Source organism: Triturus cristatus, chromosome 9 (genome assembly GCF_964204655.1).
Source record: "Triturus cristatus chromosome 9, aTriCri1.1, whole genome shotgun sequence".
Classification (NCBI taxonomy): Eukaryota; Metazoa; Chordata; class Amphibia; order Caudata; family Salamandridae; genus Triturus; species Triturus cristatus.
In genome coordinates, this window is record NC_140592.1 from 310,815,312 (window position 1) to 310,838,300 (window position 22,989).

Sequence of the window (22,989 nt, forward strand, 5' to 3'; positions counted from 1 at the left end):
TGTTTTGTGACTCCTATGTGTAATGCTTAATGCAGCACACATAGAAGTTGCAAAACAGCATTTTTTTCAAACGATTGTTTATGTGCAGGAAGGGGGACCTTCCTGCACACAAGCAATCATAGGTAATGTGCTGTTTGTATCTGTGCTGCACAAGGAGAAATAAAGCAGTTCTCCTAGTTTCGCCGGTTTAAGACCAGGTTTTCCCTGGTCTTAATTTTAGCGTTTCCTCGTATTTACGCTGCACTTGTTAATAGGGGGCAGCTTCAAAATTAATAGATATTTCGGTGGAACGCCCACCGCAACACCCATTCCCCTCCCGCGAAACACAGCGTGAAAGGGTGCCTTATTTACAAGGCAGCATTAAGCCACGTTAAGTGGCTTAACGCTGCCTTGTAAATAAGGTGAGACTTCTATCGCCATCACAGCATCACTAAAGTGATGTTGTGGTGGTGATAGGGGCTTGTAAATATGCCCCTGTGTGGCATGTGCTCCGAAGCAACGGAGGCCCAAACTCCGGAAATCCTGTTCAGCAACCAGTGAACAGACACTGTGTGGCATGCACACAGAAGCAACGGAGGCCCATCCTCCGGAAATCCTGTCCAGCAATGAGTGACAAGACTGTATGGCACGCGCCCAGAAGCAACAGAGGCCCATCCCCTGGAAATCCTGTTCAGCAACCAGTGAACAGGCTCTATGGCACGAACCCAGAAGCTACAATGGCCAATCCTCAGAAAGTGCTGTTCAGCAACCAGTGAACAGGCATTGTGGTGCCGGCCCAGAAGCAATAGAAGTCCATCTTTTAGAATCCTGTTCAGCAACCAGTAAGCAGACTGTATGGCAAATGCCCAGAAGCAATAGAGCCCCATCCTCTGGAATCCTGTTCAGCAACAAGTGAGCAGACTGTATGGTACACGCCCAAAAGCAACAGAGGCTCAAGTTCTGGAAATCCTGTTCAGCAACCAGTGAAGAGACTGAATGACAGACACCCAGAAGCAACAGAGACCCATCCTCTGGAGGCGCTGTTCAGCAACCAGTGAACAGACTATAGGGCATATTAACAGTAAAGTAGCAGAGCATATCTTTAAGCCAAGAAGGCACCATATTTACTAGAATAGAGCAAGGGTGCCTGTGTTGAGGAGAAGATTGTTTATGTGCAGGAAGGTCCCACTTCCTGCACATAAACAATCTTTAAATGCCTTTACATCGCAAGTCATTACACCGACTTGCTGTAGGTGGCACGCTGGACTTAGGAATAGTATTATTTACTATTCCTACTCCAGTTTGCGCAACAACAGGGAAGATGCAGGGAAGATGCAGGGAAGATGTTGGATTTATTATCTAATACCTTTGCGCCCCCTACAGCAAGTCGTTGTAATGACTTGCGATGTAAAGGTATTGTGTACTAACAACACGGTCGTTGTAACAACCGCGTTGTAATAGCTTTGTGTTGTGGAAACAGTGTTGTAAACGCTGTTTCCTTTCTGGGTTGAGGTTCATGCCATACAGTCTGTTCGCTGGTTACTGAACAGGATTTCCAGAGGATGGGCCTCCGTTGCTTCTGAATACATGCCAGACAGGGGCATATTTACAAGGATGTGAGTCATTTGTGCCATATCAAATGCCTTTAGCATAACACAACACAACATAACATAACATTGTCAGTCAGATTCTCTGTGCATCTATACGACGATGGCTCTCAGACAGCTGCATAATGGAAAATGATAGGGCCCCCTGCAGAATGTGATGTGGGACCCTGAGTCTCCATATCTCAGAGATATTTATTGGCCTTGGGCTGAATGGGGGCCCCTGAGGATTTGGGACTGCCAGAAGGGTTGGGAGCCCTTTGTCATAGCAGGGATCAGGGGCCTGCGTTACGCCCCGGCCCTTAGCCAACAACGTTTGAGTATGAAGTGGATTCACACGAGTATTGGCAGAAGGGGGGTGCAGCGGTGTATCCTCTTTTACTCAGCCACACACAATGTGGGTGCTGGCAGTGCACAGCCAGCAGCGACATGCTCTGCTTGCCCTCTTGTCGGTGGCGGTTGTGCTGCCCGCTCCCATCCCCACTGTGGTAGGTGCTGATGAGACACTCACTGTGACTGAGCAGGATACAGCTGACAGTGGTGGGATGTGCGGTGACAGAGGTAGCGGCTGCTACAGGACGGGGGTGGTGAGGCTGGGGATGAAATATAAAATAAAAAACACTTTAGAACGGCCAGCCGTCCGCCGCCTCCCCTGCATCCTATTCCTTCTTCCTCTGCAGTCTGGCAGGCAGCAGGAAGCACTTGGCACACATGCTCCCCCGAGCCAAGCCAATCACAAACGCTGCAATGCAGCATTGTGATTGGTCTGAGCACGTTGGATCGGCGCTCAGAGTCAAAAGGGAGCCTGTGCATGTTTCTCACCAGGCTGTGGAATGCAGCCCGGTAGGAACATGCAAAGTGCGCATAAACTGTTTGGTCAGCCCAAGAGGGCCGGCCAAACAGTTCATGCACACTTTGGGAGTGCAAACCATTCTTCCCCTGCTCTGGCCAGCCACACCCGCCGCACACTGCACACAGGCCACTGACTGCCAGTGGCGGTTTCTCTATGAGGGCGTCGGGGCTCCGCCCCTGTTACATTGCTGGATATGCTTTGCAGTCATCATTTATAAAAAATACCCATGATCAATGATTTATGAGCTACCAAAATGGAAAATGACTTGAACGCAGGGCACTGTATGCCCCACACTTACCTTTACACATATTACCACTAAATGTATTGAGGTCACGTCACGTGACTCACCCTCAAGCCTAGCCTAAGGCTACATGTTTGCCGGCTGAGAACCTCACAGCCCTGAAGACTGTGATGTCATCAGCTCGGCAAAGACCTAGCTGCAAGGTGCAGTCTCCACCCCCTGATGGTGTGGAGGTAAAGTTAGCCCCGGGACGTTTTGAATACAAGCCCGGGATCGCTAACCCTCAACTTCAATCAGAGAGAGTGGAGCTTGTCACCACACCCTTTCCCAACTCGTTACAGGGCGTGGGTGGGACCCCTCCCTGTGACTAGTTGGGAAAGGATGTGGGAGGTGGGAAGCAGGAATCCAGTCTGCGCAGACTCGACCACCTCAGGCTTCCCGCGCTTGACTTGGAAGTTGCCGGTCACATTTTTGACTGCGTCATGGACGGAGTCAGGGCCGGACTGGCCATAGCGGGTACCGGGCGTTTCCCCGGTAGGCCGATAGGGTGGGGGCCGGTTTTAGGCCACTGGGAGGCCGTTTTTGTTACCGGGGGTCGGCAATCGCGGCCCCCGGTAACAAAATCGGCCGAAACCGGCCCTCGCAAACTTCTCGGCTGCTCTCCCCCTCACCCCAGAGGGGGGGCGGCTGATCAGTTTGCCAGGGCCGGTTTATGTTCCCAGTCCGGCCCTGGACAGAGTCCTGACTCTGAATTTCCAAATCATCAGTGCCAGGCCAGCACTGATTACTACACAGAATTGCTTGCTTGCCTCGCTCACTGCCTGCTGAGTGCTGACGTCGTCTGAACGAACTCGGGTCAGTAAGTTCAAGTTCACAAGCCCAGGTAAGGCCCAGGTGGGCATCTTTAACTTCCAGTAAATTAGTAATACGGTTGCAGATGTGCACTCGACATTTCACTCTCCCGAGCTTGATAGAGAGGCAGCAGTGAGACAAACTGACTCATTTCTTGGCGATGCAGTGATGTCTGATGAGGGAGTTCGGAGCAGCTGTGCTGATTGTGTAGCATTTTGTGTGCTAAAATCCAGCGAGGGCAGTTCATTGGGATTCAGGAGTGCGTGCTGCACGCTCACACTCCACCTGAGATTGTTGTGAGCGTTTGTGGAGTGGGATTCAGGTGATGTGAGGTTTATTTTCATAGTGTGTGCTGTACGTGGAGTTGAACCAAGTTTTTGCGTTTATCTGGACCCTTCTGTATACCAGCATTCGTAATGTGTATTCCTTCATATAATTAAACGCTGAAAATGGGCTGATAGTGTAGATAACACACAGCACCAGTTGTCATGCAATCTCTGATTTTGTTTGTAATTATGAACTGTGTTCTGGCAAAATGCGTGTGTATTAACTCAAGGCTGTTTCATCTATTGGTAAATGGGAGATGGTACCAGGCAGCGGGGTTGCAGACAGGTAAAGGTACAACAGAGTATGGCGGCATCGCGAGATCTCTAGGCACTTTACTTTTTTGCGCTCTGGGCACTGTGGCACAAACATGGAGGATTCTGGCCATCTCCATCTTCCTTGCACAGGGCCTAAAGTGGATTTGTTCAAGGGACGTGGTCTGCAGGTCTTTTGGGTGCCTGTTGTCCTGTATTCGGCACCGGGAGGAGGGTACTTATGAGCTCTTCACAGGTTCCATTGAGATTGAGATGCTTTGTGAATGCTGCCAGATGCCGTGTACAATGTGGTTGAGGGTGTGTGATCGGCGTTGGCAGTGGGGTGCACTGAGCGCTGTGTTGTGCAAGTAACACAATGCCATGGGTTTTTCGGTGGATTTAGAATTGTTGCGGGTATTCCCTGACATGTATTGCTACCTAACTTAAGAGCAATAATTGAACGAGGTCGGAACAGGCGCAGTGCGTCCATTGGGGCGTTGCCCCCCCTGCCCGCAGCTGCTCCCTCGGCGTCTCTGAACTTAAGTAAACTCTCAGTTTACTTCAGTTCAGAGACGCGAAGGAGAACTGAAGGGCGTGGGCGGTCCGACGTCATGTTGACTGACATGCATTGTCAGTCAGACGTCACTAGGGGCATGCAGCAGCAGTGCACAATGCACAAGTGCGCATGAGTGGGGAAGGTCGGAAATTTTTTCCTCCGTGCCCAGTCATGCGCACTAGTGGCTGCACAGGCTGGCGCATGCCCATTAGGAGAGCGAGGGTTGAGCAAAGGCTCAAACCTCAGTCTCCTAATGGGCAGGCGGGCGGAGAGTAACCGTGCCCTCAGCCAATCCTGGCGCTGCTGGAAGCGCCAGGATTGGCTGAGAGGGGTTGCCACCCACTTGCCAGCAGTGATGTGGCTGTTCCTGGGTGTAGGTAGGCGCCAACGGACCCGGCGAGGCGGCGTGGACCTGCCTGGTCACTTAGGAATGGATTTTTATTTTATTTTAAAACTCCCCTGCACCCACGCGCGACACCCCCCCCGCCCCCCACCCGACACCTCCCCCCGCGAATGTAACCAGCTGCCACTGGGTCGGAAGGATGAAAACAATGTCTGATCTGGCCATGCTGGGATTCGAACCTAAGTATTAGGTCACACTCTGACCTCTTGCATTAACCAAGCGAGCCGCGACAGACGAGTTGCCATCACAATAATTACATTTTATTTTTGAGAGTTGCTATATTGCGCATTAAGGAGCTTTCTTTCAATGCTGTTCTTTGGTGCATAGTGAAGTATGTGGGACGTGCAGAGTGCATGTCCACTATGTAAAGTGTGAAGAAATACTGCACGCTTGGTTCACGCAAGGGAGAATTGTTTTCATACATATTTTTTCCATTAAATAATAAAGCGAACACACAGCCACACATTGTTGAACAGCGTGCTTAGACCAATACACAGTATGCATTAGTTAACAATATCTAATATGCTATAACTCCTGTTAAAAAAGGAGAGCAGGATCAGGTGACTCACGCATACTTGCACACAATATCACACTTATCCACACACCCTAAAAAACTCCTCAAACTTACACACTCACCGACTAGTCACTCAGGCGCACTTCTTTCCACTCCCACATATATTGGCTCACACACTCCATCCGACTTAATTGGTGAGGAAGCGCATCCGGGAGTCTGTGAAAAGAAGCTATGGGAGATAAGATATGCATATGGACGAGATATGGGTGCAAATGTCTAATGTGGTACGAGCATAACAGGCTTGAATGAGGCATTTTGAAGACCACTACCCCTTCCACATGCCTCAGTAATGTTTTATTCACAGTCTCACAATTTCAGAACTGAAACATATTTTCGATATTATTTACAACAAAATCATTGTTACTCTCCATTGACAAAGCCAAAAGTCATGTCTGGTTTAAAATGTTTGTCAGTTGCTGGGATACATATCTGCAGGCAAACACTTTAACAACTGCTTTATTCACCTTTTGCTTCCTCAATTATGCTTGAAAATGCACCATTTGCCAACTAATTTTTGAAAATTCGCTCAGGGGAAGAACCCTGGCCCTTTTGCCACCAGATACTTACCTGAACTTTTTACGCCTCACCACTTTCAAATGTCACCAGCCGCCACTGCTGACTGCATGCAATAGGAAAAATAAATTGACAATAGGGATACGTTATTGTCATTTTATTTTTCCTTTCTGTGCAGTGGGGCAACGCTCCTACGCCTTAGCCGAGGAACCGCCACTGGGTAACAGTCTAGATGACAGACCTGCATACAAAATGACATGTATTCAGACCTTCCTTTGGGCGGATACAAACTTCTTAGCAGCTTGCCTGTTTTGGCTATAGAAATTCCACGAAAGGATTCTCATGCAATCCATTAAAATGATAATATAATATTGTTTTTTTTTATAAGGATGAAATGCAAACGATTCAGTTTGGTCTGCACTGCTTCCCTCCTAAGGTTTCTGTGAAGAACTAGTATGAATCATCCTCCTTCTAAGACAGGGAGCTTTAACTTACAATGCTGGACGGCTGTGGAATTCAGCTCTGCCGGCCTGCAAAGCAATCCCTTATGATGAATTACAAACACGTGCAATTCGAGAAGGGACTGTATAAAATATGGCTAGCCAAATTTTGAAAAACACGACCGGCTGCCAGAAACTGACTAGCAGCCTCCGAGATGCAAAGCATGCAGCTCGGTCCTGTACTTTGCTCCTTGCTTACTGCCCAGCCCTCTTCAATTAAAACTAAAGTTAACAAGGAACATTGTGCATCTAAGCTGGTTAAAAGAAGCTGATGCATTTACTGATGTGCTAAAAGAGTGTGGGGGAGCTCTTTTGACCTTGAAAGTCAACTCTTGCTACAACTTATTGCAAACAGAGGTCACTTAAGCAGGTCAAGGATGTTTGTCCGTATTTGAAAATGAACTGGAGAAAGTCTGGGGCCAAACTGGGGGTCATAAAATAAATGGTGTCTTTTGGCACTGCCAGACATGCATGCCTTTTCTGCTGCCAATAACTACAAGCAGCAAGACTTGCTTATATATAGCAAGGTTAGCAAAGGATTTGGTAGGGGGCCTGAAAAGAGTGCAGAGCAGAGTTCATGCTAAATCACACTGGCCTCCATGCCAAGGACCCTGAGCAGCCAGTGTGGCTTGGCTCCACTTTCTCATGCGCACAGTCTTTGTTGCACCAGTGTGCAGCTACCATACCAGTTTGTAAGAAAACGAATTGTGTGGCTACCCGCCACAGAAAGGGTTCTTCGGGCGTCACTCCCTGGGATATAACTGACAGCATGGGTCATATTATGTTATGTGTATTTGTAAAGCGCACTATCACCCGCGAGCCTGTGCTCGCGCTGAGCAGGTGTGTGTACCTAGCGCTGCCTAGGGTAGGTTGGTTCATTGAAAAGTCAAGTATTCAGGATGTGATGTCAGGTGATATCATTTGACTTCTGGTGTGCCATTGGACTCAGTGGCTACAGCAGACCTTCAATGTATGCCCATTCTAAGTGTTTCATTACAGATAGAACTATTCCTGAATATTGTGTTATAAGAAAAATAACACCATCCTCCGGTAACAAATGCCAATATTAAACTCCTCTGCCTTCGAACAGCTTATTAAATATCAAATAGCTGCTTTAAACTAATACCAAAGATTGAAAAACCAAGCTACTACAAAATGAAACACAATTCTAGCTAGCTCATTATTATTACATGTCTATAGTACTGCAGGGACAGTGCAATTCTATGCAAAGTCAACCCTACTGGGGAGGGTGTGGAGGTGTTTGTGTATGTGCGGAGGGTGTGGAGGTGTTTGTGTGTGTGTGTGTGCGCGTGGGTGCGTGTGTGTGTCTGTCTGTCTCTGCATTAGGAGTTCTGGACATTGGCAGAGCTTTAAATGGGCCGGTACTGTCCGGTACAGAGTACCGGCACTTTTTTTTATTTTGAGAGGGAGAGTACCGGCACTTCTCAAGAGAAATGTAATACTTTTATTCGGAGAGTACCTGCACTTCTCAGAAACAAACGGGTACTCTGTTACAGAGTACCTGCACTTCTCAGAAACAAACGGGTACTCTGTTACAGAGTACCTGCACTTCTATTTTTCCATTTCAAGCACTTGACATTGGGTCTTGTAGGTCGACCAGAAAAATATAGGAAATTCTACTGGCTAAAAAACAAATCCTAAGTGAAATCAAAAGACAACATTAGTAATGAGTGTCGAGTCTGAAAATGTGGTTGTACTCTAATAGAAGATCCACGACAGCAGGGGCACCCATTGGAAACCACGTGCTATTGGTTGATAGAACTCCTGCCGATGAAGGCTCGGGTGTTCCTCAGTCAAGGGGGCACCGTGAGCGCACAGGTTTGCATAGGGGAGGCTGCTGTCTGACGGAGAGGTTAAACTCTTAACCGAATGTTGAATCTCAAATGCAAGTCCATAGGAACTTAGGGGCATATTATCAAGACATGGCGTTAAAATTATCGCCGCCTTAGCGGGAGAAAACTGCCGCTAAGGCGGCGATAATGGGCTTGATAATATGCCCTTGAGAATTTCCATAGAAGCCCATGTTCTGGTGTGAACATGGGCTTCTATTGGAATTCTCTGCGGCATATTATCAAGCCCATTATCGCCTCTTTAGTGGCAGTTTTCTGCAGCTAAAGCGGCGATAATTTTAACGCCGTGCTTGATAATATGCCCCTTAAACAGTTGTCATCGCTTCTCAGAAAATCTTCACTTGCCTTTGAACGTTATGTGTACTTGTGATGTACAAAACAATGGGGTCAGCAAAACCCCAGGCCACACTGATAGGTGGACCTTTTGTCCCCAGTCTGATTCCAAAATCTGTTGGATGTAGAATGTGAAATTCGATTCCTGGATATACTTTGAATATATTCTTTTTTTCTCTCCAGCCAACTCCCTACCACTCTCCACCCAGCTCTCCGAAGAAGAGGAGAAGGTAAGTGAGAAAAGCGGGAGATTATTTAACAATGGTAGATTTGTAAATTCGTTCACTGTAGCCAGTTTTGACTATAACTGAGGCATCTATCCTAGCTGCAAGGTCATTGCATCATCATTGGAGGGCTTCAAATAGGCCACCGAGATCCGTGTCCACATCTAGGGGGCTAAATCCTGTCAAGTTGGCTTTACGTTCACTGTCACTCCTCTGTCACTGATGAGTCTTTAGCAGTGGGTTGGTAACCCTTGCCCCATATTTAAACGGATGACCTTCATTTCCATAATCCAAACTCTTCTTTGTCATCAGGGGCTCATTCCGTGGCACCTCTGCCCACTTAACTATTCCTCAGTCTGCCATTTTGTTATCAAACATAGGTTCTGCTGCTTGAGCACAGGCACATAGGGCCGGATTTAGGGCCTATTTTACAGTACTGTTAGTCCATTTTACTCCATGGCCCTGATGAAGTAACCACACTCCAAATTTAGAGATGTCTGCTGCCCTAGCAAACACTTCTTACATTTACAGGAACTGCTATCACTGCGGTTCATGTCAATACGTTGAAAGCATGCCATTCAGCTCTGTCATGTTGTAAAGCACACTTTCAATTTCGTTTTTCATTTTCAAAAGAAAAATCCCAAAGAGGGATTTTCTTTTTGAAAATAAAAAAAACATTCACCCTTCCCAATGGGAGTTTTCTCCATAGGCATGGGGGGGTTGGATTCTTTTTACTTTCACTTATTCACATTTTGGATGCCGGTAAGTGATGGTGAAAACTTGCCATTTGTCTGATCACTCTAAATGGCGAGGATGGACAAATGGCAAAACCTCAGTTGACTTTTACTCTGTCGGGCAGTTGGAAGAGTATGTCAGTGCAGAGACGGGGTAGTCTCCTCCCTTAACATACCCATGGTCCGCCCAGCTGTAAATGAGAAAGGCTTTGCAGCATAGCGAAAATGATACCCTGTTGCAAAGGGGCTTGGTCAAATGTATTCAAGACCCTTGTGTGATAAAACACAGTTCTCAGTGTGTCCAGTCATCCACAACACATAATTACAGAAGTGTCTCTTTTGTCTTTTCGCCTGCCAGGTCAGTAAGTGCATCATGGAGGTACTGGCGGATACCCTGTCCAACCCGATTCCAGCCCAAATCAGCAGTGACTGCAGAAGAATACTGAAGGAAGGTAAGCACAAAACATTCTTCAAAAATGACACAGTACAGTCAAGCGGGTGTGTCAAGGCATAAACCTACCTCTAAGGAAAAGGTAACACATTAGGAGAATCCTTCAACTATAAAGGTATCAGGGGAATAGGAATGGTTTCTAGAAGGCCAAACCGTGCCACACATGTGGTGTTGTGAAAAAACGTAAACAATACACTTCACAGGAAGACTATTGTCGAGTGGAGGTGGAGGGGTTTCATGTCAAGATAGGAACACCATCCAGGCTTCATATCTTTTGAGGGTCCTTGGAAGGTGGCAAGGTCACCGTGGGTGCACTAACCCAGTGGTTCCCAAACTTTTGACTTCTGGGGACACGCACTTAATCATTATTGGAACCCGGGGACCCCAACTGAATCAATATTCGAATCCGGGGGGCCCACAAGTCATTACTGGAAGTCGGGGACCCTGGCCTAAGCAATGTTGATGATTTGAAACTCAAAACAATACACAAAAATACAAAAAAAGCATTCATCAAACAAATACATACATAACACATTTTATTTAATTAGATAACATAGAATTAAAGCAGAAATCAAAATGTAATTTTAATAGAATTGTTGGAGCTTTTCTAAATTCAATTGAGGCCGCTCATCATCCATGCTATATTCAGTTTGATGCCCTTGCACTGCTCCTGCAAATCAATCTGAGGATACCAATTTAATTTTTAGCCTCCAGTTTCAAATTCCTTCACATTTACAGTATGTTTTAAAATGTTCAATTGTACATTTAGCCTCTTTATATACCTACACTTTATTGATCTGTTATTATTATTTGATTTTCAAAGTAGTCGTGGACCCCCTGAGGAGGCTTCGGGGACCCCAGGGGTCCCCGGACCCCAGTTTGGGAACCCCTGCACTAACCTAAATGCTTTACCTTGCTACTAGTCCTAGCTAAAGGAATGGAAGTGTGTCACCTAAACACTGTCCCTAATAATACTACTGGTGCCACAAGGAATGCTAGGTGTATGGACATAAAGCAGAAGTAAAGGTGTCAGATCATTTTGGCGAATGCTTCAATGGGAATGTGTCAGCGCCATTCTAAAGGCATACAGTACATGTGTAAACTCCATAATGGTAGTCAACGTTTTTCACTGCTAAGACTACATTTGCCACAGAGTCATCAATCGGAACATTAAAAACAGTCTCTAGACTCAAGTTACCATGTTACTCACTGCCCCCAGTGAGTCATGGTGTGTTCTACAAGAAATCATTCCTCACAAGTAATGTAAGGTTTTGGAAAATACATATTAGGCCAAGGGCATGTGTAATGTCACTCCCAACATGGGTAGTAAACCAGTTTACAAAGGACACCCAGAAAGAGGCTGGCACGGATCCATCAATTAAATCCTACAAGGTCGTTTGTGATGGACATAATCCATGCCCACATATGCAGCAGTCGCCATGAAACTCTGCGGACGCTGTGTGTACATACTATTCATGACCACTGTTACTACGAGTAATCGCCTAGGTCATGTAAGAATCAAGACTTCACGTTGGAACTGAATATACTTAAGAGACTTCCATTAACAAACAGAATTAAAATCAGAGGAGCAGAAATATAACATTCTCATCAGCGTACCCTTTGGAGGCTTCGCCATCAAAAAGACAGCCAGACTCCATTCTCAACCTACACAGGAACTGTACTGATTTCCAGAAATGGTTGGTTGACTTTGAAATTGGTTGAATACAAATACATTTCTCAAAATAGGCTGAGCAAGCAAAGCAAATGAGCCATTTGTCCTTTCAGAGGGTTCAGGAAGGGATTTTGCCTCCGAAGAAAATCTTGACACATATAGGGCCAAATAGTGCATTTTACATAGCAGCATAATTTTCACATAAATTGGGTAATACCTGGAAATTCTGAAAGGGCAAGCATGAATATTCCAATTCTTTTGCAGCATGCCATACCAGACCTACCAGTGGCGGCTGCCATGTACCGAGGGGGGTATGGCGCAAACATTTAAAAAAAATAATAAAACACTTACCTTGAGGCGCAATCCGATGTCCTCCTCCACCAGCCGTCTCCCTTCCAGGCAGGCACCAATGCGGGACAAGGAAACTGCACTAACCAATCCTAGCACTGCTCTCACAGCATGAGCAGGCTCTCTCAGCGCTCCTAAGAGCACTGGAGGCCTGCAGTTTCTCTAACCCAGCTGTCTAAGAAAACTAGGTTAGAGAACCTTAAAAGGCACATGTCTGGCTGGCCGTTCCAAGATTGCCGGCCAAAGAGACATGCGCATTTTAAAGTGCACTACTTACTGCTGCCACTCAGCAGCACTGGCTCTGCCCCGTCCTGTCACTCAGTTCAGGACGGGTCAGTTGTTGAAAAATAAAAGTATAATAAATAAGATTTAACTCTGGCCTGAGGGGTAATGATCCTAGGCTTAAACGGAAGAGCTGCCCTTGGGCCTTCTCGCGGGATAGGCCCCCTTTCAAAGAAAATGTTGAAGACTGTAGCAGAAGAATTGATTTGCTTGCGTAAGAGCTGTAAGTATGGTACACACTAAGAAAATCAGGCTATGCAAGGCAAAAGGACCAGAATTCTCAACCTGGTGGAAGTAGTTATGTATACAGTCTGATATGCCTAGGCTTTCACCAGCTGGATTACAGGAATTGCTCTGGTAACTGAGCAAATTGCACTTGTGACAAGGCAATTTTGCACTGACATTTGCACGGTCAGATTAGAGCCATATGAAATTTGCACAGACTGACAAATATTGGAACAACTTTTGCTGAAAACAAAATGTTGCACTGGGTGATCAATGAAAATGTCAGCTCAAAACTACTGCGATAAGTGCAGAATTGCTGATCCCCCTCTGCAATGAATATACTCTAGCCACAAGGAGTGCTGTGACCCCTGAAATTCTTTTGGTCTCAACGATTCATATCATTATCATTTGACATTCATCATCATTTCTCATTGCCTTACTCATTAAATACTTTTTATAATGTATTATTGTTCATTTTAACTTATCTATATATTTTAGTTCGTTCAGCGCAACCCACTGAACTTGCTTATTTGCAATAACTGTTGTTTAAAAATGATTTTGAACCCATGTAAATGGCTTTATACATTCTGGACCGTGGACCAGATGAGATAGATGTATATTTTTGTTTAATTTAGCTCGCAAACTTTAAAGGACTTCTTTATTCTTTGGTACTCAAACCTCCTATTGGTGCAGCATAGAAATCATCACCACACCTGTGTTTTGGGCATTCTACTGTGGAGGCAGAGCTCTTCTATGAGCCCCAACATATAAAATCTCAACTGTGGAAGGCCCTTCATTTCCTAGCGGCAAAGCGGAACTGATGCCCAGAATATGAGTAATGGAAAGGTACCCACAAATGAAGGCAACGCTTATGGTACCCACATTATAAGTTTGCCTGACATACTGGGAGAAAGGTGGTCTTGCACAATGGGTTATGCTGATCTTTCATGGGTGGGGCAACACTGCAAATAGTGGCAGATGTGTTACTCTAAATGGAGCTGCTGGTCTGACACCATTTTCAGTACCTCCACGACTATCGACTGTCTTCCCTCATGCTGAAGCCAATTACGGCTTCGTGATCATTCACAAGCTTATACCCATTTTCTAAATGGGGCATGTACAGACAGAGGTCAGTGGTAGGTGCTGCTGATATTTTGTGGCAAATAGACCATCATCTGGATTAAGGCCTAAATTCAAGTAAATTTGGACCAGTTGAGAATACTGATCTGAGTTTAAACCTTTCACAATTTCAATGATTTTGTTTTACAGATGAAAGAATTGTGTCAATGCTTCACCATCAACACCTTATGAGGGAACTGGAAGACCTTAATCATCGAGGTAATGCTTCTTAAAGATAAGACACTATTCCAAGGCAAACGTTATCCACAAATCTATCACTGATATTTCCATCAAAGTAACTGTTATACAGAAGAATAGAAGCCAAAATGGGGGGCCAAGATGAAGGTATCGAATGGCTAGACCCATCAAAATGGGGGCAGGGAGTTGTGATTAAGGATAGTTAGAAAAGTTGCTGTGAGGGCGGGGAAGACATTTCCCAGGAACATTGCACTGTAGGATGTCCCCTGAACAAGAGTAAAGACAAAAATCCACTAAATACCTACATGCTTATGTTTCAGAAAGAGGCCCTGGAGTTACTTTCTCTAATTCCTAGTTCGCTCAATGCAACATATTGACAAATAGCACAAACTGTTAAGACCTACATTAACACCTACTGAAATTCTAGTAGATTCAAGGACACAAGACCCAGACTAGGGGGCAGATATACTAATATTTTGCACTGAGTTTGCATCACAAAATTGACACACACCAGTGCAAATGTTTACTTTGAATCCTTTCAGTGCAAAATAAGTTTAGAGCTGGAAAGTTGCTCCAAAGTAATTCAAAGCATTGCTAAACACTGGTTTGCATTAATTTGAATCAGGGGCGTTCCATGAGTGGTACATGGGCGTTCCCATGCAACCACCCATGGGTTTATGACGAAGGGCTGTATGTACTATCAGTAGTAGGGCGGGTTTTTTGGCCAAAGATAATGCCTCTTTGACACTGGCGTTAACTTGGAGAAATGCTTTTATTTCTCCGCATTTTCCAAGAGTAGCTTTCCAGTACAAAACCTATGCTAGACCTATAGTGCAAAGGTGTGTATGTGTGACACTAGGCAACCTGATTGTGCACCAGCACTAGGGAGAGAGCAGGTCAGAGCCAAATCTGTTATTGTGCTTTCCTACTCTCTCCCTCTCCTGCAACACTGCGCAGTGCTTCACATTTGGTTGACATCTTTTGAAATCTGTCTCTAAATGTTGTACACTACTCCCCAACATTATAAACAAAAATACAGGGCAACAGGCTTTGTGACAAGAAAGCCTCCCACAATTACATTTTAGTAGTGGATAGGATAATTAGTTGGGGCATTCTTAATGGGCATTTTCAACCTGGAAATAAATCAATCAAGACAGCAGTTCAAAATGATGAATTAGAATTTTTTTTAAAATGGAAAATCAGTATCATCAGTTTGGCATTTATTTTCTAGCAGATATCAATTGTGTCCACATCTTTTGGGACAAATGCACATTTTCTACAAGAAAATACATTTCGTGGAAAAATGTTTTCACAAATAATCAAACAATACTTTCCTAAATTTATTTATGCCAATTTCCGTTGTCACCTTCAGTGGAGTCTAAAGTATCTTCGATTTACTGGCCCCTCTCCCTTTATTTTCTTCACATATATTCTTCATAGGCATTTTAATCTTTAAATTTCAATGGTGGCCTAACTAGCCTGGCATTTTATGGTCAGCAACATTTTATTTCGACAGAATAAAGATTTTTTTTTTCTTAAAACAGGTTCTTTACACATACAGTAAGCAAGTGTCCAAAGTTCTGAATGTCTACAAAGTATCGGTCTTCCTCTTTCAGCAGGAGACCAGGACATGTGGTGATAGTAGGGAGGAGATGTGGCTTAAGGCCAGAGCTGCCAACTTTGGAACAGGGAATCCAGGTTTGAGTCCTGGCCTTGGCTTAACATCCTGTGGTTCTAGGCAAATCAGTTCATCTACCCGACCTAAAAATGTGTAAAGCAATCTGGTGCTCTCATGGCTTTGGGTCAAGTTTGTGCTATATAAAACAGCACAAAAATGTGAGTCCACTATCCATTTTATTTCAGCAGCATACCCCCTTGGAAGTGATCGGTGGTTATTGCATCCCTCTTTCAACCCTCCCAGGGGTCTGCAGAAACTGAGGGGCATATTTACAACGAAATGTGAGCGTGCAAAGCTGCGACAAATTTGGCAGCGCCATGCACTGACATTTCCAAAACGCACGAATGCGCCATATTTACAACAATACAGTTCACCCCTGTATATTCCCTAGGGCTGGCGCTACAATTAGCTGCCTAGCACCAACACCATAGTGCAAGGGTGCATGCATTGCAGGGAATTATTGTTTATGTGCAATAAGGTGCTCCTCCCTGCACATAAACAATCCACAATGGTAATTTGTTACTTCTATATGTGCTGAATTCGCACACATAGAAGTAGCAAAGCTTCATTATTTGATGATTGTTTATGTGCGGGAAGGGACATCTTCCTGCACATTAACAATCATTAATGGTGTTTTGCTCTTGCGAGAAAAAGCTAAAACGAGGAGAAATAAAAGTATTTCTCCTTGTTACATCATTCTAATGCCTGCTCTTGCATGGTGTTAGTTTTGGGCGCTGTCTCAGATTTACACATCTGTGTAAATCTGTGGCAGGGTCAAAAATCAATGGGTTTTGAAGTGGAATGCCAACAGCAACACCCATTGCACGCCCCTTTCACGCTAAGTGATGCATGTAAAGGGGCCATATTTACAAGGCGCGTTAGCTTTGTAAATATGGAGAAGGAGATAGCGCCACCAGAACGTCGAAAAAAGTGACATTCTGGTGGCACTATCTTCTTGTAAATATACTCCTAAGTGGTTAAAATAATGCATAACCTTATAATTAGCGATGGCTACCTTTCACATCTGCACGTCGCTGCGACTAAGCAACCTCCAGTAATGCCATACAAACAGCAAATTCATCCATCTGTGTACTAATGTAGTCAGTCATTTGCAGAAGATTGCAAGGGAAAAAAATTGTGTTTCATGTGCTGTATATGCATATGTAAATGTAGTTGAGCTTATAGAGTTTACTATCAATAGTTACCCCTAAATAAGTAAAATTCTGGGTCTGTTCCAGAATACCTCCTTTCATTTCCACTCCATTTATCACCCTATGCCTGTGTAAGACCATAAATTTTGTTTTTTCCACATTCCCAAGGAGATCATGGTCCTGGCAAAACTCCTCAAATCTCCCCAGAGCAGATTGTAAACCCTTCCGAGTCTTGGAGAGTATTAGGGTGTCATCTACAAACATAAGGAGGGGGATCTTCAAGCCTGCTAGAGTGGGAGCGTCAGTAGGGAAATTCTGGAAATACTGGACTACCCTATTGATGTATAATGAAAAAGGGTTGGTGCTAAAACGCACCCTTGGCGTACCCCTTTGGCTATTGGAAACCTTTCCGTAACACTTCCTAGCATATCCCAACGTACCTGTGCAAAATTTGCCTCGTGAAGAGTAACTAAAAAAGCCAAACTTTCTGATGGCATACCTTATCAACAAATGAGGTAATGCCACAGCACTGAATAGAAACCATGTCAAATTTTGCACCTGCTAAAACCTGGTGCTAGCTTTCCATTTTTTGTTTGTATGATGCATTTACAGAATTGTGCAATTACTATGACAAAATCGCCATCTCTAAGTGAGCCCTAAAGTGAAACAGTTGTTAGGAGATGCAGTTCAAGACCCAGCTTCGACTTCTTTCCACACAATAGGCAAACATGTATAGTGAATTTTCTGCCACTGATAATAATTGTAATATTTTGCTCTGCAGAGAATTCTAAACACAGATTTGGCCAGGAAGGAGGCCACGGTGGATGGGAGGAGCAGGGAGAGGACAGTGATGAAGAGGAACTAAAGAAGCGGAACCAGGAGGCAGGAGCAGCTCACCAAAGAGACCCCGAGAAGAGGGGGACTGACAGTAGCGGAAAAGAGGTAAAGAGGGAAGGCGGCAAGAGTAAACGGGAACATGAAGATGTCAAGGAGTTTGAGAAGACCGAGAAGATAGAAGAGAAAGTGAAAGAGGAAAAAGTATTGCATGCAGAGGATGACACCAAAGTCCGAATGGAGGAGGCCAAAGAACTCTTGGAGGATGAAGACGAAGAGGATGAGGACAAGAAGAAGAGGAATGCCCCTGGTAAAAGGTCAAGGGAATATTTTGAAGATGAGAAAAGGAGAGAGCATGAGAAGGATAACCATGGAGCAGCCCTAAATGAAATCCTAGAGAGGCTTAGCAAGGATGCCCATCATGCCAACAAAAAGATGGCCGACGTTAAGAAACACTTCAGCGACGAAGATAGCTCAGAGGAAGACAATTTCCATCATGGCGGTTTCCATGAGGGTCATCATGGAGGCCACCACAGAGATCATGAGAACTGGGAAGACGAAGAAGAGGAGGAGAAGAAATCTGGACCCCAACAGAGGAGTGTCAGGAAGAGGGTAGATGAGAAAGCCAGCGATGAAGAAACAGCACAATTTGAGGCTGAAGAAAAAGGAGTAAAGATCTCCAACATGAAGAGTCACTTGCATGGCAGTCACGGAGGGGGGCATCTGAGCGAGAAGCCATGGGAGGATAAGAGGCACTTTCACAATCATGAGAGCGACAGTGAAGAGGAGTTGAGGAAAAGGCACCACGAGGAGGATCCCTACCTTAAAAAGCACCTTGAAGACGAGGAGGAACGAGAGGAGGGTGAGGAAGAGATGGAAGAGAAGGAAGCAGCTAAAAAAGAGGTCAGTAAAAGGCATGAGAACTGCGATAAAAGTAATTTCCATTTATGAGTGAAGGTGAAAATATTGCTAACTGTCATGAAGTCTCCATACTGCTCAGGCAATGATAATTGAAGCCCTTTTGATTTTATTATGAGCCATTTTATTATTGTTCATTACACTCTGGTGGGTCCACCACTTTCAAATATACCTCCTAACAATCTCTATGTAGTTTTGTATGTACAGAAGAGGTGCAGTGACATCCCTCATGCAAGGCAAGTTGACAAGACAAAGGCAGAAAAGGCTTCATGAGTAACTATTTTGAACATTTGCCCCTCTGTCATTAAAAGATTATTGGTCTTGAATTACAACATTCATAACCCCCTGAGCTCAAAGACTATCCCAAATAAGGTAATAGTGAGTGGATGGTAAGGCATTATAATTCAGGATAACACTGACGTCTACGTGTCAGTGTTAGCTGTGAACGAAACACTTGTGAGTTCTTGATTGACCTTGGAAGCCTGATACAAATTTAGCAAGTAAGCTGTGCTACATCCGCTCTTTGTCTTAGTTTCTTACGTGCCTTTGATGCAAGATGTAAGAGATCAGAGGGGTTCAATGGGCTAACGAGGAGGACTTGTGGTGGTGGAAATGGACTAGCACCATGAGTAGGTCTTCAGTCTACCAAATGTTCGGGCACGTATTTTATAAACTCAAGGGTCTCAAACCTTTTCTGTACTGAGAGCTACTTATGTTCAATGAAATCCATTTAGAGCTACTAATATTATTAGTGTTGTATAATCTCCATCTTTTTATATGTATAATAATTCTACCAAGCATAACCTTCCTAATTTAATAAGCCGGGCTGCACACAGGTGAACTACTCAGAGGTCACTGGAGAGCTACAGTAGCTCACGAGCTACTGGTTGGAGACCCCTCATTTAGGCCGTGGCAGTGTCCATGTGACCTGGGACACACCTGGGGCACTTGTTTTCATTTGTGAACGGAAAACTAGAATTTCGATTCAGGTTGAAACAAAGCCGTTAAAATGTGACATCTCTGAAATTTCGTTTGCAGAGAGTTGGTGATAAGAGTTACAGAATCAGGTAGACCGCTGTGGAGAGTTAGAACATGGTCCCCTGCCAACTCTATTTTACGATACCAAAAACATGGCCATTATGTTTGATCAGGCTCTCTCCTTTCATACACAAGTTCAGACAATGAAGTCTGCAGCCTTTCTGCTGCTTAGGCTGCTGCACAACATTCTCCCTTTTCTGCTTTCTTCTGCTCAATCCTTGGTGGTGGACGCTTACGTCTTAGTGTAATACTATCTACATAGGGATTCCTGCAGCATTAATCAACAAATTGACTATAATGCTACAAAATATGTCCAAAAGACCTGTGTTGGGCCTGTGTGGGCATGACTGTGTGTTTCCTACTTTCAATCCCTTTTGCAGGTGACCAGTCAAGCAGAGCATAAGGTCCAGAGTTCTTTCGTCTACCACTTCTATACATAGGAGTCCTGTCTTCCTTTCTGATCTGCTAGTTCCAAAGACCCATGCAGGGGCCCGGAGATCAGGCTCCGTTTTGCTTCGTGTGGATATGTTGTGGTGGTCGAGCTTTCTCGGTTCTGGTTTGGCACACCACCGATTTCGCTTTTTTTTTTTTTGCAAATGCCTGAAGCCTTTGTTCTTCTGCTAACCACAGTTTCTTCTTGCAGCCTGCTTCTTTTAGAACTCCAAGCGCTTTGATATGTTTGAATCAATGCAAAATAATTAAATAGCTGCAATTGGGTTTCGAAGGTGGATCGTAGTATTAAAAGTGAGCTTGGCAGATGATGGCTGTATCTAGATTTTAATAGGAGAGGTGTGGCACAGCGGCCAGGGTGGTTGACTCTGGTTCATGGTTCAATCCCCAGCGCCAGAGGCAGATCAGCTCAGCACCATGTGACTCTGGGCAATAGCTCACTTAATCTCCCTGAAAGCCCCCAGCGCCTTGAGACCCTTATGCGGGATTAATACGTGCTTCACCAATACAAGATTATTTATTTTTATGATAGCTGTGCCCCTTGCATCTTATATTGCACCTGTATTATATAATGCTAGAATCCTTGCTAATGCACCATTGACAAATAAAATAGATTTTATTTGCATGAAATCCATTTTAAATATTTTATTAGTTTTACACTGGTAATTTGTTTTAGTTGTATTTTGATGAAGATAGCCTCTTTGGATTTCCACTGAGTCAACGGTCATATGATGTTACCATGGTTATGCGATGACCCTCCAAGTGCTGTCCCGGGGAGGGAGGAGCCGATTCCAGTGTTCGCCCTCTGGTTGGAACGTTGGTGCTTCCCTACTTTTCTGAACGCTCTTTCTTCTTCTTTCACAGGGTCGGGAGCTAGAGAACCTTGAAGACATCGAATATGAGCTGAAAAAGGCGGCAGAGAAACTGCGAGAGCTGCACAGGGGTTGACTCCTGGCAGGGCAAGTCCCCGGGGCTCAAACCCCGAGTGCCGAAAACCTCCTGTCGATACACTTGTCACCTCGTTTTTCCTCCTTTTAAGAGCTCCTTGCACTTTCCTTTTCTCTACTGGCAATGCACTGTTTTTTTATGTTTCCATAGACGCATCACCTAGGCCTGGTGTCGCGCGCACCGTCTGTGTGTGTATGAACCCTTTGCCGCTTGCAGGATCAGGGTCTCTTGGGACTGCGACGTATCACCCATCCCAGCGCTCCGCGGGGGTGGAGTCTGCATAAAGCACCCTAAGGAGGCTTTCCATTCGGGGGAAATTGTTTTGCACTGAAAACTATAAACTCTTAATCACTCTATACCTTCCCCAAAGGCCACTCCCCAATCCGTGGATGGCTTTGGGGTATAGAGGTTGGGGGGGGTCTACTCGATTTTAGTGAAACACTGATATGACTTTGGAAAATGGGGGGTGGGGGGAGACAAAAGCTTTTTTGTATCATTCACTCAATTGTTCTCTTGGTTGTGATGTGTTCTCAAAAAGGCATCTGTTGGTTGGCTGGTTTGAAAGGAATGGCAGCTTCCTTCCTGGGGTTGAAAGGTATGGCAGCTTCCTTCCTGGGGTTGAAAGGTATGGCAGCTTCCTTCCTGGGGTTGAAAGGTATGAAAGCTTCCTTCCTGGGGTTGAAAGGTATGGCAGATTCCTTCCTGTGGTTGAACGGCATGGCAGCTGTCACTGGTTTAGCAGGTGTAGTGGCACGGGTGGAGTGTTAGGGGCCCGCTGCACCCCAAGTAAAGGATTCCTTTTGCTACCGCAGGCGACGGGAGGGGCGCATTTTCCCAGCTTGCTTCAGGCCACATAGCACCCTTGCCAGACACCCCCCAGATTCCGGTTCAGCAGGGGCAGCACTTATTTTCAACCCCAGAAAGCTTCCTTCCTGGGGTTGAAAGGTATGGCACATTCCTTCCTGTGGTTTAAAGGTATGAAAGCTTCCTTCCTGGGGTTGAAAGGTATGGCAGATTCCTTCCTGTGGTTGAACGGTATGGCAGCTGTCACTGGTTTAGCAGGTGGAGTGGCACGGGTGGAGTGTTAGGGGCCCTCTGCACCCCAAGTAAAGGATTCCTTTTGCTACCGCAGGCGAGGGGAGGGGCGCATGTTCCCAGCTTGCTTCAGGCCACATAGCACCCTTGCCAGACACCCCCCAGATTCCGGTTCAGCAGGGGCAGCACTTATTTTCAAGGCTTGGGTGTCCATTTTCTTGTGCATTTATTAGGGTTTGTACCACTTTAAATCCATGCTCATCCATGTATTTCATTGGCACGTCTCAACTCGCCCCTCCTGAACCTAAGTGTTGTCGAGAGGCCTACAGTTGGGGGCGACGGATGGGCAGGGGAGTAAAGGCCAAGAGCTTCAGCTTTCTTAAATTCAATAAAGAAAAGAAGCAAAATAAAATGATTAATTCACAAATCAATACCATTATCAGCGCCACTCAGGTGTGCGTTGGTGTGGATATATATTTATTGAGGATAACAGGACATTCCTCGTACCTTTCAATACACTCCTCGAACGACTCTAGGGTCTTTCCTCTAATCCTCGCCTGGCCTGCTCTGTGGAGCGAGCCGTCCTCACAGATCAGTAATGGAGCCGCGTCCTGCCGCCAGCCAGCAGCGGTCGCGTGTTTTTTGACTTATTATAATTTCTCTTTTTTGCTCTGACTGAAACTTGGATGGCGGAGAACTTTTTGTGTCAGGTTAGGGTGGGTCAGCAGTAAACTAAAGGGGGAATAGGAGGAACTTCTCCCCCTGCCCCCCCCCCCCCCCCCCCCCCCCATGATTGAGCTCTGCACGTCGCCCTACTTCCACGTCTA

The 22,989-nt window shown here is 45.3% G+C and overlaps 1 protein-coding gene across 1 annotated transcript in view; it reads left to right on the plus strand.

Annotated features, from left to right (window-relative positions):
• The window catches only part of CCER2 (coiled-coil glutamate rich protein 2), a 41,501-nt gene extending 18,952 nt beyond the window's left edge, over positions 1 to 22,549 (plus strand). Inside the window, exons 2-6 of the mRNA XM_085624995.1 lie at positions 9,041 to 9,087; positions 10,174 to 10,267; positions 14,063 to 14,131; positions 17,721 to 18,676; positions 21,044 to 22,549. Coding sequence (XP_085481121.1) covers positions 9,041 to 9,087; positions 10,174 to 10,267; positions 14,063 to 14,131; positions 17,721 to 18,676; positions 21,044 to 21,127 — 1,250 coding nt within the window. The 3' untranslated portion in view covers positions 21,128 to 22,549. The remainder of the gene's footprint in view (positions 1 to 9,040; positions 9,088 to 10,173; positions 10,268 to 14,062; positions 14,132 to 17,720; positions 18,677 to 21,043) is intronic.
• The last annotated feature ends 440 nt before the right edge of the window (positions 22,550 to 22,989 follow it).